The sequence below is a fragment of the Anabrus simplex genome, chromosome 9, assembly GCF_040414725.1.
Source record: "Anabrus simplex isolate iqAnaSimp1 chromosome 9, ASM4041472v1, whole genome shotgun sequence".
NCBI lineage: Eukaryota > Metazoa > Arthropoda > Insecta > Orthoptera > Tettigoniidae > Anabrus > Anabrus simplex.
The window spans coordinates 116,439,119-116,457,722 of NC_090273.1; the positions used below are offsets into that span (position 1 = coordinate 116,439,119).

The following is an 18,604-nucleotide window of genomic DNA, read 5'->3' on the forward strand; positions in this document are numbered from 1 at the left end:
GTTTTCCGAATAATTTAAAATCCAGTGGAGGTAACCTACAGAAGAAGAAAACCAACCGAAAGTCAAGATCGCCAAAAATTCATCTCTACGTAGACAGTCAAGGGCGGGGTAGAGATCGGGCCAGCTAGGAAGACATCCGGTGAGGAGAAGTGTGCAAGTGAGAAAGCAGAGCCGTGGGAGCGAGAACGCTGACTTCCCCTTCTCGCTCAGTGTTGTGGCGACGTACAGTTGACTCGAAATATTTGTTATAACCGACATGTAACACTCCGCAGATTTTCAGTTAGTGGAATTCCCTTCCGGCTGAAAATAACATACATACCTAGCCGAAATGAATGCATTTAGAAGTGTTACAGATGACAGATAGATTGAAGGAGTTAGAACATAATTTAACCTCTTATTACATTAGCTGTCAAAATCCTTTCCGTGTATCAATTTGCGTAATTTTTAAATTATAATTTGATTTAAAATTAACTTTACGACGCTGTAAATGTACAGTGTAGAATATGGTTTGCTATACCACCAGGCTTCATAACCTAAGTCACGTCATGTAAAATAACTCAATAATAATAATCATAATAATAAGCTACAAGAAAATTGAAAACTCTGAGATACTATGCGAAGAAAGAGGATAAATTTTTACGGTCATCTTCTCCTCGGAATGAACTCTGTGATTAACCGAACAAATCTTGACTTCTTCCGTAACCCAAAACAAAACCGAACTGGTTTAAAGAAACTGAAAAAGACTTGGTAGAATTAAAAATTACAGAAAATTCACTATTCAGTCGAACAGCTAAAGTAATAACTAAAGAAGAAAACATAACGTTCCAAAACAAATCTACATTAAAAGCCACATCTATTATCTCGGAAGATGAGAAGAAACGAAGATCAGAAAGAATGAAGGAATACTGGGCACTAAGAAAAGAACAACACACAGAGAAAGATTGATTCAACATACCCCAAAGAGGGTGAAATGAAATAATACTAATAATAATAATAATGTCCGGCTCCATGGCTAAATGGTTAGCATGCTGGCCTTTGGTCACGAGGGTCCCGGGTTCGATTCCCCGGCAGGGTCGGGAATTTTAACCTTAATTGGTTAATTTCGCTGGCACTGGGGCTGGTTGTATGTGTCGTCTTCATCATCATTTCATACTCACCACGACACGCAGGTCGCCTACGGGAGTCAAATCAAAAAAACCTGCACCTGGCAAGCCGAAGTTGTCCTCGGACACTCCCGGCACTAAAAGCCATACGCCATTTCATTTTTCATAATAATAATAATAATAATAATAATAATAATAATAATAATAATAATAATAAAAATGTCCGCCTCTGTGGTGTAGTGGTTAGCGTGATTAGCTGCCACCCCCGGAGGCCCGAGTTCGATTCCCGGCTCTGCCACGAAATTTGAAAAGTGGTACGAGGGCTGGAACGGGGTCCACACAGTCTGGAAGTCAACTGAGTAGAGGTGGGTTCGATTCCCACCTCAGCCATCCTGGAAGTGGTTTTCCAGGGTCTCCCATTTCTCCTCCAGGCAAATGCCGGGATGGTACCTAACTTAAGGCCACGGCTGCTTCCTTCCCTCTTCCTTGTCTATCCCTTCCAATCTTCCCATCCCCCACCAAGGCCCCTGTTCAGCACAGCAGGTGAGGCCGCCTGGGCGAGGTACTGGTATTCTCCCCAGTTGTATCCCCTGACCCAATGTCTCACGCTGCCCTTGAGGCGGTAGAGGTGGGATCCCTCGCTGAGTCTGAGGGAAAAACCGACCCTGGAGGGTAAGCAGATTAAGAAAGAAGTAATAATAATAATAATAATAATAATAATAATAATAATAATAATAATAATAATAATAATAATAAGTACTTTTGCTTTAAGGCGAGAAAGCAGTGTTAGACTATATGATCGATTGTCCCTGGTTCATTAATGCCAATGTTTTGTTGTAAAATAAGAAATGTGACTTAACGATATGACACATATAATTATATAACTGTTCTCAGGTACAGAAACAAAATATAATTCATAAAAGGAAACACCATAAAGGGTCTACATATGCTGAGTAACAACATATGTATACGAAGATAACTTAAATGGCACTAGAAGTAATAAGTAATAAAATAATGACACTATAATTATTCACAAAATGAGCACATTCTTGTTTTATCATGTCCACTACATCTCTTCAATTCCACTGAGTCCTCCGTCATCACTTCTGTCGTCCTCGCCGGATGACGTGTCATTGGCCCCCAGCTGGATCGCAAAGGACTCCATAATGTCTTTAAAATGTTTCCCATCCCTTATGTTCCAGTCTTCCGCGGATATTGATGCGAATTTCTGTCAAGTGAGTTTCTCTATGTCGTCAATAGTGAAGGTGACGTTGTGAGAAGCTACCCAGTTCTTCACTTTTGCCCACATTATTTCAATAGGCCTACTGTTTAATTCAGGGTGATATGGGGGCAGTCGAATTACCGAGTGTCCGTACTGTTCCATGAGTTAATCTAAGACATAGGTTTTGTGTGCCGCCTTGTGCAATTCGATAAGTTCATAAAGCTCGTGTTTGTACATCGTCTCACGGCGTGGAATGTTCCTATTCACTAGCCAGGAGATCATCGTCACTTTCCGTGAGCTGGAGGTTGGAGCACGATCTACTTCCTTGTGATATGACGCGTAGTCAATTACGAGAACACTGCGAGGTGGAAGTTATCTTTCATACTCTTAAAAAAAAGTCACTATTCATGTCATTGTGGTAGTCGCCACTCTTGCTGCCAGACTTCCAGATTAGCAGACAGTTCTCGATGAAACCCATTTCACCGCCAGCATGTACAACTCTCCTCCACCCGATACTGGGCATTTTTTAAATAAACAAGACTTTTGTATTTTATGTCATGTTTTTCCATTAGAATGCGCTTGTTAGATTTTTTCTGATGATATCCTAATGATCGAAGAATTCGCTTGACACTAGTTATGGATGCTTTGAACTTTAAGTCTTTACCTAACTTTGCACGAATTTTTGAAACTGTAGGTAAACATTTTTTCATCTAAATTAAATTTGCTAACAATATGACATACGGCACCTTCGTCAAAGTCGTCCAATCCAGTAATATTCTTTGTGTGCATTCTGTTTTTGTTTGGTGTTTCAAACAGACTATCCACAGGTTTTCCTAATTCTTTCGTTTTTCGCTCTTAATCTGTACCAAATAACTTTCTGACACTCCAACAGCTGCTGCTACTCTTTCCTGCACTTTTTTACAATCTATCACGAACTTTTCTTCCATTGCCTCCCTTTCTATAAAGAGTATAACGTTCAAGATTGCTGCACGAGTCTGACTCTTTAGCACCTTACGATGCAGGCTACTTTTAACGCCTTCCATAGTGTCACAGATAGGCCTAACGTACACTACCACTAACCATAGTTACTACTCAATGGGAAATTAGAAAGCAGAGCGCGGCAGCTGAGTGTAAACTTGTGCACTAAACTTTCCTTGTAGCAGGAGCTCTGTTAGGAGGGGATACGCTACACGATATAGTCCAAAGTGCGCACGCGCTCCCAGATGTCTTCCTAGCTGGCCCGATCTCTATGGCAGCAGGCATTGCGGATGAACTGCAGAATCCAGAAACTGAGTTTTTGGGACTAATAAAACCAGGTGCCAAAACTGAAGACGTCCTTTCAAGTTGTGATCCTGTGTTAGAGAAGGACAATTATGTGGTGATTGTGAGTGTACAAATGACATTGCTGCAAATGAAGGTGAGGAACTAATTACGACCCTCAGAGGTAATATTTCCAAACTAACTGACTCAAAAGTAATTGTAGTTAATGTGCCACCCAGGTATGACCTTTTAGAGGACTCGTGTGTGAACAAAGCTGTACATGATGTAAATATAAAAATCAAGAGATTATGTAAGAGTTTTAGAAATGTCTATGTAGTAGATACCTACTTTAGGTCTTGGCAGGCAAATGTTCACTAGGCATGAGTTACATCTGAATGGTAATGGAAAAGCAACTCTCTGTAGGCAAATTGCTACAATTATCAACAGAGTTCTGCAAACTAATCTGCACTTAAGAAAACCCATACCACTAAACTGGCACATAAGGGAAACTTGTCAGAAAACCCAGATCCGTAAATCAAGATCTATGTACAAGGATCTGGGTTTCAGGGAAGTTCTCAACTCATGAGTCAAATATTAACCAATTGCAATAGACAAGTCTTAGGGAGGAAGGGGGTCTGAGATTATTCTTCGTAAACTGTCAGTGTGTAGTAAATAAACAATTAAAATTGGTACATTGATGGAATCTTATGAGACTGATGTGGTGATAGGAGTGGAATCGTGATTGAGAGAAGGGATTGGTTATAGGGAAGTATTTCCAGAAGGGTATACAGTCTATTGTAGAGACCGATGAGATAAAATAGGAGGGGGGTATTCTGATGAAGGAAACTTACTGTTCACATGAATGGTTTACCAATGAAAGGGATGAAATATTAGGGATAAAATTAGTTTGTGATAATATGAAGGAGGTGGGAATTATAGGAACATATAGGCCTGGAAGAGAGGAAAGAGACATGGAAATATTTGAGAAAATAATAGATTACACTCATAAAAACAATAATAATGATATGGTAATAATTGGGGGAGATCTAAACTTGCCTGAAGCTAAATGGAATGGAGCTGCAAGTGAAGCCCATGAACAGAAACTGGCAAAAGTTAATTTGGGAGGGAGGATTTACACAAGTTGTACAAGAACAGACTTGTCTCAATAACTTGCTAGATGTATTCTTGGTTAAACTACGGGAAATTGTTGATAAAACTGAGGTAATTGAAGGAATAGGTGACCATAAGGCTGTAAAATGCTTAATAAGAGGGTCACACAAGACAAGAAATTATACAGAAAAACTACAGTTGATGAATTTGGGACTTACCTTAAGTCACAATTCAGTTGTTGGATAAGTGAAGGGAGTAATGTGGATATACTTTGGGCTAAATTTAAAGGAATCATTTGGGAAGGAGAGAAGAGATTTGTACCTGTTAAGAAGGGTATGACCTCAGACCCTGTTTATTATACAAGAAAAATAAGAAAATTAAAAAGAAAATGTAGAATAGTAAACAGGAAAATCAAAGAGGGTAGGAAGAATAGAGAAACTAGAAAACAGCTAATGAGGGAATTGAATAGCATGAAAAAGGAAGCAAAAGAGAATTATATGAATGACATACTTCAAGAGGGTAATGACCACAAAGGGAAATGGAAAAAGCTGTATTCATATATTAGGAATCAAAAAGGAAAAGGAATCCAAATTCCTACAATGGTGGGAGAAGAGGGTGAACAATATTCAACAGATGCTGAGAAAGCAAATCTATTTAGCAGGGAATTCAGTAGAAGATTGTCAGCAGTTGGAAACCGTAACAGAAGATAAACAGGGAGAGACACATAGGGAAACAAGAAGCTTCTAATTCACAAATAAAGATATTTTCAGAGAAATCCAACTGCTTCAGCAAGGAAAAGCAGCAGAAAGTGATCAAATTACTGGGGAGGTATTAAAAACAATGGGGTAGTACATAGTGCCTTATTTAAAATTTATCTTTGACTGTGTCATAAATAATCTTGTAATACCAAAAGAATGGAAGGAATTTATAATAATACCAATTTATAAAGGAAAGGGTGATAAAAAGAAACCAGAGAACTACAGACCAATCAGCCTGACCAGTATAGTTTGTAAAATACTGGATAGTTTAATAGCAAAGTACATCAGAGGGATATGTGATGATAAAAATGGTTCATGAGGAGCCAGTATGGATTTAGAAAGAAATTTTCTTGTGAGGCACAAATGGTGGGATTTCAGCAGGACATATCAGATCAGTTGGATTCAAGAGACCAGTTAGATTGCATAGCCATAGATATTTCCAAAGCCTTTGATAGAGTGGAACATGAAATATATTAAAGAAATTGGAGGAAATAGGATTGGACATAAGGGTTATACGTTGGATAAGAACATTTCTACATTCAAGGGTTCAGAAAGTCATAGTAGGAAATAATATATCACAGGAAGAGAAAGTTTGGAAGGGAATTGCACAGGGTAGTATAATCGGTCTGTTACTTTTTTTAATATACGCAAATGATTTAGGGAACAATATAACATCAAAAATAAGATTGTATGCAGATGACATAATTGTTTATAGGGAAATAAATAACAATGAGAATTGTTCAGAATTACAAAGGGACCTTGAGAGTATTCAACAATGGGTTAAAGAAAATAATATGAAGGTTAATGGAGGCAAATCAACTGTTACAACATTTACAAACAGGAGCTTTAAAACTGAATTTGAATATACTTTGGATGAGGTAGTTATCCCAAAAGATGGCAAGTGCAAATACTTAAGATACGAGATTTGAAAGTAATATGCACTGGAAGGGTCATGTTGATGACATTGTTGGGAAAGCATACAGATTGTTACATGTCATAATGAGGCTACTTAAAGGATGCAACAAAGAATTAAAAGAAAAAAGTTACTTAAGTATGGTTCGTCCATTATTGGAATATGCAGCAAACAGTGTTTGGGATCCTCACCAAGAATACCTAGAGGAAAGCAGCAAGATTTGTAACACGGGATTTCAGGAGAAAAAGTAGTGTATCAGAAATGTTAGAGAAACTTGGGTAGGAAACTTTAAGTAAGAGATGGGAGAAAACTAGACTTATAGGATTATATAGGATTATACAGAGCCTATACAGGAAAAGAAGCATGGGGAGAAATCCGAGAGAGGCTTCAGTTGGAAAATAATTATATCGGCAGAACTGACCACAAGTATAAAATTAGAAGGAATTTTAGCAGAAACGATTGGGGCAAAATTTTCATTCACTGGGAAGGGCGTGAAGGAGTGAAACAGTTTACCAGGGGTAGTGTTTAATCCTTTTCCAAAATCTGTACAGATATTTAAGAAGAGAGTAAACAGCAACAGAGAAAATAAATGAAATGTCAGAGGGCATTCGACCAGTGCAGGTTGTTGTAAATAAAAAATTTGTGTGATTAAATTAATTCCATCCCTGGTCTATGGAGTTTGGACAGCCGAAGTAGGGGAGTGCCTGTAGGGGTGAAGTACAGTGGGGACTTCGAGGGCCCTGAGACCGCTACAGTAGCTGTGCAGGTCCTTCAGGAACTCTGAAAAGTGGTGACAAAAGGGGGTCTGGTTAAGACGCAGCAGGTCGTTATGCTACTTAGGTTCCAAAATGTGTAAAAAAATAAATAAGTAAATAAATGCAATGTAAATTTTAATCTTATACCAGTTGTATAGTATTATTTGAAGTCATTCCACATACTGTTTATGAGTTGAATATGTTTGTAAGTACGGGAGATATTATAAGTAGAATTTTGTAAACAATATTAATTTATTAAGGATGAGCTGTGCGTTTAATAGAAAAAAATTGTTAGCATAAATTGTATAATACTGTATTCTAGGAAAATTTTCTTTTTCTCTTGTTAATTTAAAATTTAGTGCTTGACAATAATGTATTTTAGTGTACCATTTGCCACCGAGGTAGACATCTCATTTGCAAATAAAGAGATTTTGATTTGATGTGATTTGACAATCAACTCGTAACAGTCATGTTATCCAAATCAAATTATGTCATATCTAATCGATATCCACCATCTTGACATAACAATGACATAATCGTTGTAAGATAGAGCAACACAACAATAACAAGAATTAAGGTTACCCGACGTAGAATAAATCTGTAACGTTAAAGCAAATTAAGCTCCAAAAGGATAATAGCACCTTCAATATAATATAGAAAATAAAAGAGTTCCAAGAAAACCAATTAATAAAAATAATAATAATCCAAGAAAATTAAATTAAGCAGAACACATCTGAGAACGTCAAATTTAAATATTCTTCATAAAAGGAAAGAAAAATTCCACCTAATCAATACATTTATTTTCTTGTAAACTATTACAATCTAGGACCGGTTTCGACCCTTCATAGGTCATCCTCAGCTATATCAGAATCACATTTGCATTTCTATCTTATACCTCTGAAAGACCTTCATGATGCATGTTTCATAATTTTTCAGTGAAAACTTATCTAAAAACTTACAAATTTCTAAGCGTTGTGTTAAAATTAAAAATTAAAATTACAAAACTTTGTCTATTATATACATGCCCTTGGGCTGACAGAATGCATCCTTGGGTTGCCATCAGTACGAGGTACATTACTCGTCAAACGGCCAAGAAACTTGCATTTCAAACATCCAGCAACTTTACCAGCCTTAAAAAAAGGGAAAGGAACCACCACAGTCTTACGGCATTTGATGGGAGAAAACTCCAGAAGTTAGGCCAGAACTGAATCATACATATATTCCATAATTTAACACGTATCAAGCTTATATTGATCCATTTCACAGTTATACAAATGGAACCTATAAAGTTCAACATTCGACATATATAAGAAAAGGCAAATTATGGAAATATAACGCAAGAATCAAGGCCAACACGTTTCAGTGTCACTAAACACACTGAATATATTACTAGACATTCAAGTGTTTTTTAAAACTTCTGTAGTAAATGATAAGCATTCAATTTTATATACATTTATGTTTTATACAATACATAATCAACATAATATGAAACTTGTAATTTTATGCAAGAAGGAACTGACATTTAATCATTAGGTTTAAAAGCCAACCATACACGGCATATTCAAACATTATCAATATCTGATGTTATACAAGACAAATTGTTATAATATTTTACCACATAACAACGCAAGATCCAAGCAATAAGTATTTTAGACTTTAAAGTACAATGATTAGATTTTAAAGTACATTAGTGTGTTTATGTAAAAATATTTTATAGAGGTCAACACGCATTTATATTTTGCCTAAAATAATATCACTCCAGCAATAAGGTATAAAGATGTAACATGATATTTTATTATAATTATCACGCAAGCTTTATTTATCAAATTTTACTGATAGTCTATTCACGATTGTACATAAGTATAAAAGGGTTTCGATTCAACAGAATAAGCAATACTTAAGATATGTGCTTAATCAACCCAAGGATGCATTCTGTCAGCCCAAGGGCATGTATATAATAGACAAAGTTTTGTAATTTTAATTTTTAATTTTAACACAACGCTTAGAAATTTGTAAGTTTTTAGATAAGTTTTCACTGAAAAATTATGAAACATGCATCATGAAGGTCTTTCAGAGGTATAAGATAGAAATGCAAATGTGATTCTGATATAGCTGAGGATGACCTATGAAGATTGTAATAGTTTACAAGAAAATAAATGTATTGATTAGGTGGAATTTTTCTTTCCTTTTATGAAGATTGGTAAATGTCAATACGGAAAATGAAATTCATAAATCAAGAAAATTTAAATATTGACAATGATAACACACTACTAGTCCTTAGCAGAGCCTAGAATAGTTTTTAAGTGTATAACACTGAAAGAACACTAAATTACGGAGACCACAGCTGTTTTAGTTTTAAGGTCGTCGAAAGTACCTACCAGGTATCACCTTGGAATTTAGAGGGGAACACTTTTAAACTGCTTCACATATTATTTCAGGCGATGAAGACTAGATTTGAGGCATTTTCACACAATAGCACAGGAAATATCCACGCAACGCCCTTGCGCTGCATAACAATGTATTTCAGTCCGACATGTTTACATTCTGGGAACTCCTGGTATAAACACAGTCATGGTAGATAGGCTATATTTCACACAAAATAAATTTTCAAAGCTTACCGACAAAGAGGTCCATTAATAATCCTTGCAGATCCCGTTTAACCCCTTCAGTGGCGGGTTCTGGCAGACCTCCTGTGCCAGAAAAGTGAGTTTTTTTTGGAGGAAATTATTTACTTTTATGAAGCAAGGACTGAGTAACAATTATTAAGGGAACACGTTCATATATTATACAAGGTTAATAAAAACTTACTTTACAGTCTATTTACACTTTTTTTTACAGTAGGCCTGTGACATGGTTTCATAAAATATTGGTGTTTTGAGAATATCCTGTGAGCAATACATTTTTATTTCAGACTTTTGTATTATTCCCATAAAGAACACTAACACAATAAACTGTCAAATTTCATAAGAGTTTCTTTTTTTCCAAAATTGTGCCCTCGCATGCGGAGATTTATTTACAAGTTTCTCAATGCACTTTTAGCATACACATTTTTTTCGGTCACTGTCAGTTTTACAACTTCATCCGTTAGAAACAGTTCAAAATAGTCAATCGCACTCACCTCTGGTAATAATCCGACCCTCACACCAGGAATTCCCGTAAATGCAATTATATTAGGTTGCACACTATCCCCAGGCTTACACTTTTTGCACACGAATGTATATTCAACCTCCCCTACCATCACCTTATGTTCTGAGGTAATATCCTCTTCACTTTTACTAGAAATACTAAGAAGGTCAGCCTTTGGTTGTGGTACCATACACAACCATTAACCCGACTCAAGGGAGATAGGGCCACTTTCCCTATTCTCCACTTGAGTAACTCCTGCCTGGCGCATCCACGTTGCGGGGGTGGGCATCCTCTACTCCAGTAGGCCGGTGTAAAAGGATGGCTAAGTTCAGGTGGGGACCCAGTCCCACGGGGTATAACGTGGAACCCTTGCCCAGGGTTACGGGTGAAGACCTTAACGGCGGATCCAGCAGAGAAGGAGACCTTCGGAATGGTGGAAAAGGCGGATGAGGCAACCCATCCTCACTGGGGTTAATTAGTTGAGGACGTAAGACGGGGTAGACGGGACTCCTTAGTCGTGGTGAAGACAACCTGTCTAGGAGTAGGATGCTCCAAAATCAATGTCCCCAGCCAGTGGATAGGGTTGAGCGTGGGGTTAACGGCCTCACCTTGTAAAAAAAGCATTGTTCAGAAGACTTCTACGAGAAAACCGGATGAAGTAGATGGCCGACTATCGTAGAAGAGGCCAAGGCTCACACAGGGCTGTAGCGCCGGATAAGTAAGTAAGTAAGTACTAAGAAGGTCATCACCAGAAGAATCAGTACCATTATTACTACTATCAGAAATAAGAATGTCACTGAGAGATTAATCTTTGAATTAGTTCCTTATTTTGCTTTCAGACAAACATCTCTTCCGTTTCACGCTCGCCATTTCTGTTTAATTAAAAGAAATAAGTTTCATAATGATAGATCCGTATTGAACTGTGATTACAATAGAGTAAAATAATATATTATTATTGGTCCACCTTTTCAATACAAAATGAAAATTACATAGGGACTAGTTTCGACCTAGTAATAGGTCATCATCAGCCTGAAGTAAGTCAAAGATCGAAGAAAACATAAACAATGTAAACACAAGTACAGTCTCTTTAAAGGTACATACCAAGTGGGAAGTTGAGTAGAGATATATGAAAAATAATAACTCATCCAAATTGACGAAGCACTGAGCGGAATTTATGTAAAGTTCGGTGCGCCGTATATTATAAAAGACCACTGTGCACTAAATGATGCAATAAAGAAGAATAGTAGGTTGAATGCTGGCTTCTTCTTAGCTGTTGTATAATCGAAGAAATTTACGTCAATTTGGATGAGTTATTATTTTTCATATATCTCTACTCAACTTCCCACTTGGTATGTACCTTTAAAGAGACTGTACTTGTGTTTACATTGTTTATGTTTTCTTCGATCTTTGACTTACTTCAGGCTGATGATGACCTATTACTAGGTCGAAACTAGTCCCTATGTAATTTTCATTTTGTATTGAAAAGGTGGACCAATAATAATATATTATTTTACTCCATTTCTGTTTACCTCGTCAGCTGGGCAGAGATCAAGTAGAGAAGATAAGGCATATTTTAGGCCAGAGACTTCACGAATACAGCTGGAAACCCTCCCGCCATCTGTTGAGAATGCGGGAAAACATTTTCCAAAGAGATTACAGTACCTGAGAAATTATTGGGCGATCACGAAGTGAACACTGCAGCTAAACAAGAAATTCTTGGGCGGTGACGTTATGGGCAAGCGTGCGCCATAAGAGAATTTCTCGGGCGTGCCACTGAAGGTTAATTAAACAGTAGCATATAACACACGGTTAGTATTTAAACAAAATCAAATAACATTGCACCAATCACCCACTTGAAGGGTAAACAGAACCAAAACAAATTAAGCCATCACACAGCAGGCACAACGTAAGAAAGAGGCTATACAGCCACTTCAGACCCATAACTAGGGTGGACGGTAATCATTTCCCCTAGCCATAATAGCTAGATGGAGTGTCGCAGCAAACATAGCCATCTTGGAGACGATTCGAAACCAACTCCCTGTTCACAGAGTAGGAACACAGGTTAACGCATGTCGACAATTGACTCACACCTCACGGAGTCAAGGAATAGAAGCCGTATACATTACTCGATGTCGTCCAATCAAGACATTAGATGTACCACAATTAACAAATTGCAGCCAATTGCTGTCTAGCAGTTCACGGGGCATTGTTAAAAGATACATTTTAAATTGCACACATACAACAGTTATAGATGGCAGTAGTTATACCAGTCCCCTTTAAATTATACCGCTATATCTTAGACCTGTTCATAAAATTGCTCAATCTCTTCACCCTCCTTATTGACTGTTGGTGATTATATCGCTCTTCATCTCTCGCATGGCACTGATGTTCTTGCCTGCTTCATAGATTTTTGCTATGGTGGTAGTGAGTATGAGCAATAACGTGCTACCCAAGTCCTCAAACAGAGAATGATATTCCACAGACTAACAGCTCAGGCATTCTTGGTCAGCATCTCGATGAATACAGAAGAAATTTTCCACGCCTATATGGTGGTCCAATTTGGTTTATAGCCCCCAACATTTCATTGGAAACTGTACCCAGCATTTTCAACGGTTCATTCTCGCTGAAGGTCAGTTGTGGCTGTATGCTCTAAATATATATATGGCGTGATGTTGTTTTCTGCTCAATCTGGACTTTAGCTGTATCAAGAGGGTCGGTTTCACAGACATACTCTCAACGACGGCACACTATAGAAGAACTGGATCACAATGGGAAACCCTAAGAATTTTTTAACATCCCAACCATTTCAATAGGACGGAAATAAACAGGGAAACAGAGCCTGGATACCCTAACTCAAAATAGCAAATATGAAGAAGCCAGATGATCGTAGGAACCGAGTGAGTGACTGCACAGTTTGGTTCACATAGCTGCCAGCTTGCATTCAATAGATGGTGGCTTTGAACCCCACTCTCTGCAGTCCTGATGATGTTTTTTGTGGCTTCCTGTTTTCACGCTAGGCAAGTGCTGAGGCTGTACCTAAATTATGACCATGGTCGCTTCCTTCCCACTCCTAGACCTCTCCTATACCACTGTTACCATAAAACCTATCTGTATTGGTGAAACGTATTAAAAAACCACACCTCGGGGAAAGTACAAGCAACCCACTTTGGCACAGCTCAACTCCATACTGTGCAAACAACAGTGTGGTACTGGCATATATATGGGAAGAGCACAGGTACAGCTCAGTACACTTATCTTCAGAGAGAGTGGTGTTCTGGTGAAGTGTTCGGAGCTACAAATCCAACTTCAGTGGCGAGGAAATTAATTTTTCCTTTTTAAATGACTCCAAGGGAAAAATTCATTTCCTCCCCACGGAAGTCAGATATCAATCAATATAGACCTTGCACATGAAGTTTATAACTTGCTATAAATCCAATTCAACCATGGCCTACAAGCCCGGAAAATTTCTTCTACATTCTCACAGCTTAAAAAAAAAAAAAAAAAAAGAGACAAACATAAATGTCTAATTTAGGGACGAAATTCAAGAATAAACACATAGCATAGTAGGAGATACAAGACGAGAAATAGTTAATGTAATTTCATCACCAGTAAAGTAGGAGGAAGAGTCCAATTCAGGTGATACAGTGCTACTATAAGTAACCATTTCCATGTAAATCTGTTCAGAGGTGCCATTGGCTTGTATTTGTGTTTATGGATGATTGTGCTATGCCTAATCACAGCTGTAAAGAACATTTGGCAGATCGATTAGTCTGCAGGTAACTAAATTCCACCAAACAAGTGTGGGATGACCTAGGTAAGAAGACACTTCACAATATACAGTATCATTCAAAATGTCTATCTGCTGAAGAAAGATCTGAAATGAGAAGAAACAGAAAAAAATCTTGAAGAACCTTGCACAAAGATTTGCAGATGATGCAATGGTACCCACTACCTGGCACTAACGTTACCATTTATTCCATCTGTGGCATGACAGTCAGAGTAATATAATTACCTATGAATGTAGACCTACTGAATTTTTTTATGTCTGGAAGGGACAGAGAGAAATCAAGCACCTGATATATAGAATATAAGTACACAAAAGGGAGCACATAATAGGATAAACACAATGACAGATCAGAGTGGGAATAGACCGGAAACAGGCCTGTACCTGAACACAAGACAGGAAGACTTGATGTGCCTTTTGCCAAACCCCTACACAGTATGGTAGAAAAGGACTGGCTAAATGAGTAAACATGTCATATTTTTAATAAGACTGATAAGTTTTCCAGAATTGTTTAGTCATAACTACCAACCTTGACTTTCCAGTCAAAGTCCAACAAGACAGGGCCTGATATTGCAGCAGATTTCTGTCGTAGAACACGTGAAATATCATTTCTTCGTACTTCAAGACATTCGAGAATGCGCTGTTGATGATCAACATCTAATTCTGGAACTTGCTGCAAAATCTGAAAAATGATAAGAAAATAATCACTACTGATGAAATTATCTTGACTTTCTCTATTTGATAATATGAATTAACCCAAAAGAACACACACTGTAATGTAAGCTATATAAAATAACTAGCAATATACCCATGGTTTGCTACAGTTCTAAACAGAAGGTTCCCCTTAGAAGTTTTAAAAGTTTGGAGATTCGACGGTTAGTTCAAGCACTGAACGATTTTGGAGGAATGAATATTTTTGTTTTCAGATCTAAACCTCATTTGAACCCTGTAGAACTGAAATGTTTTAAAACTCTCTCTTATTTAACATCTAGGACAGAGAAGCGACCACTATGTGAAATTCTGACCTCGTACGTCGAAAAGTTTTGGAACAATGTATATTTCTATTTTCTGAAACTAACCCCCCCCCATTAAAACCTCTTATGGGTGGAATATTTTGAAATATTCCTATTAAACATCTAAGACACAATCATGTGAAATTTCAACTCTGAACATGAAACGGTTTTTGAGATATTAATTTTTTTCAACGCTAACTCTATCAGAAACTTTACGCGTGAAATATTTACAAATATTTCTTATTCATCGCCAAGGACATACACCCAGCCCCCGTGTCAGAGAAATTAATGAATGATGGTTGAAATTCCCGACCCTGCCGGGAATTGAATCCGGGACCCTTGTGACCAAAGGCCAGCACGCTAACCATTTAGCCATGGAGACAGACGATTGTGAAATAACAAACAATGATAACTTTTAAAGAGTTACCAAAGAGTTGATTTGGAACAAGAAAACCAAGTGTTACCTGCAATAAATGAGAAGAAAACCTACAACCTGTCTTCCAGTCATTGACTGGGTCAGGGATGGAGTGAATGAAGCCCCCATCTTGCGGCGAGGATAGGAATTGTGCCAGTTGCTGAGGCATGTCGCACTCCTCTGGGGCAATGATTAATGACTGACAAATAAAATGATACTGGAGAGTGTTGCTGGAATGAAAGATGACAGGGAAAACCGGAGTACCCCGAGAAAAACCTGTCCCGCCTCCGCTTTGTCCAGCACAAATCTCACATGGAGTGACCGGAATTTGAACCACAAAACCCAGCGGTGAGGTGCTGACGCACTTCCGCCTGAGCACAGAGGCTTCTAACCTGCAATAAATATGGAGAGAAAAATACTACTCAAGATGGTCTGTATCACGGCGAGAATTATAATTTTTTTGAATCAGGATAGTTTCCAAGTTGGGCCTGTGCTGTCTGAACTACATCAGTAATAGAATACCACTATCATTAACACCAGGAATTCTCCACCATTATTATCATTTCTCTCTTATTAAACTATTCACAGCCGGGCTGAGTGGCTCAGAGGGTTGAGGCGCTGGCCTGCTGTCTCCAACTTGGCAGGTTCAATCCTGGCTCAGTCCGGTGGTATTTGAAGGTGCTCAAATACGTCAGCCTCATGTTGGTAGATTTACTGGCACGTAAAAGAACTCCTGCGGGACTAAATTCTGGCACCTCCGAAAACCGTAAGTAGGTAGTGAGACTAAAGCAAATACAGTAACATTATTATTATTAAACAATTCACTTTTAGGCTCTTCATCATTTGACTCGCTATTCCATTATTTTCTGGTTTATAGCTAAAATTTTCCTTCACGTTAATGATTGACTAATTAATTCAATATTTTAACACCTGTGAAAACAATCTATTTCTATGAAAGCAAAAATTCGCCAACTTTCTGGCTGATCACTATGTCTCTGAATCCCCCGCTGATGTAGGAAGTTCAAATTTCACAACATGGTTGCCCTTATGTGTTAGAAGCTCACTAAGAAAAAGTTTGGTCCTAAGGGGAAGAAATGGGGTTAAACCTCAAAACACAAAATATTCATTCCTCAGAAACTGCTTTACTGTACATGGTTGAAACTTCATGTAATGGTTGTTCTTTTGTGTCTTAGATGTTCAATAAGACTAGGTTTGAAAAACTTTCACCCCTTGGTGGATTAAATGGGGTCAAGCCCTAGATGTAAAAAACTCCTCTTAGGGGTTAAATGAGGGTTAAGACCCAAAAACAAAAATATTCGTTACTCTGAAACCGTATGATATATGAAGCTAGTTTCACACTATGGTTGCTTTTTAATGAACTAACCATGACAATGATGATACACTTAGCCTACTTCCAGTTCCACTGTCCTACACACAATACTGAACTGAAATTGTTAATAACAACATGATGTTTAAATGAGACCGTGACGGTGTCAACAATAATTATTATTTCCTTTCTCCTGACTTGATAATAATAAGTTATGAACCCAACCTGGCAACCTCTGGTTAACAAATATTGAAAAATAAAATGATTAGTGGAAGCGGCGTAATTCCAGGAGATATTTAATTTTTCTCGGGACAAGAGACATTACATTTGATTCCAGGAGACTACTGGCCATTCTTTAGATTTGAAGAGCTCAACATCAACCACTCTGAAACCTTTAAGAATAAGAACTGAGGTTAAATAGAAATACAAATAAAGGCATTATTCAAAATCCAATAGCACCTGAAGGATAAAGAATTGAGTATGACGGGTCACAGATAAAATGAAAAGAGAACAGTCAAGAAAAGTGATACGCTAATACAAGTATAGATGCCACACACAAATTCAACTACTGTCAGAAGTAACAACCCTATTATAATGACAAAAGAAACTCACCTGTTCATCTTCAAGATTTCTTGCAACAGCCAGAATAAGAAGTTCCTTCAGTTTTGAGCATGTTGCATCATAGTCTTCCTTTTCTAATTTAGCACTTGATTTGAAGACATTAAAATTCTGTGCCTTCCTTCCACAAATGGCATCAACACAGGCATGAAGCAACTGAAATACAAGAAAAATTACTTACTATCATATATATACACCAATATTTTAACAAGCAGATATGCTGTAGCATAGGAAGAGGAGGGTCAAAGATAACCTATGAAAAATTTATTGAATCCACTTTACACAAAGGAGTACCAAAAACTGGTGGTAGAAAGAAAACGTCTACCACCTCAGGACTAGAAATGCTAACCCCAAGTAAATTTGGGGGCGCCTAATTGAAAGGTAGTGTGCCACACTGAGTCTCCTTGTGTTGCACTATTCTATTATCGCATTCTTTGGCGATGTCAATGACAACTAGTCCATACAATGTTCCCTAATGTGATGTAATATTCACTTCTCTTTTGACAGATGGCACTCCCTGATAATCTAATATTGTCAAAGCATTTCTCTCTCTCTCTCTCTCTCTCTCTCTCTCTCGATTGATTATTCTTTTGCTCTCTCTTGGAGAGGTAACAATGTCTGGAGTGGTAAGGATTGAGACATTGGACCCCGGCGTGAAAATGTACGAATTTAAATGGTATTTTGTGTGGAATTACTGTCCGCCCAACTGGACCCCCTGCCCTTCAAAATAGAAGGTATTTATTACACTTTGAGGTCTGTCATAGTAATTCTGATCTTGTGTTTTGATTTTCTGTTCTTCAGATAATATATATATATATCCCGTGTGGGGATTTACCGGTTACCTGCATCGGGCGCATCCCATTGGAATTGGGGAAGCTCGCTGGCTCTACCGCCAGCAGAGTCAGAGGGTAGTAGGGAAATAAAATACCACCGTGAAAAAAAACTGGTCCCTTGCCAGGGTTACGACGAAGACTGGTAAATGACCAGAAGCCAGAAAACATCTTGAGGCAACCTCTAGGGCTAACAACCCTAGTTGTAAAAGGATGGGTACCCGTCCAAAGCAAAGTCAAATCAAAAAGCATGATGGCACAACATTTCAAGAAACATACCCCAGAGGGTAAATCTTCGGATAAATCCCTCGTCGTGAACACCACGGCGCACGAGTCTCATTCGGATTCTGGGGGAGACTCGACATCATGC

General features: G+C 37.9%; 1 protein-coding gene across 1 annotated transcript in view; it reads right to left on the reverse strand.

Moving 5' to 3' along the window:
* The window catches only part of LOC136881186 (COMM domain-containing protein 8), a 39,433-nt gene that overhangs the window by 8,408 nt on the left and 12,421 nt on the right, over positions 1-18,604 (reverse strand). The window contains exons 2-3 of the mRNA XM_067153869.2: positions 17,399-17,560; positions 14,561-14,713 (exon numbers count right to left, since the gene is read on the reverse strand). Of these exons, the coding sequence (XP_067009970.2) occupies positions 14,561-14,713; positions 17,399-17,560 (315 nt within the window). The remainder of the gene's footprint in view (positions 1-14,560; positions 14,714-17,398; positions 17,561-18,604) is intronic.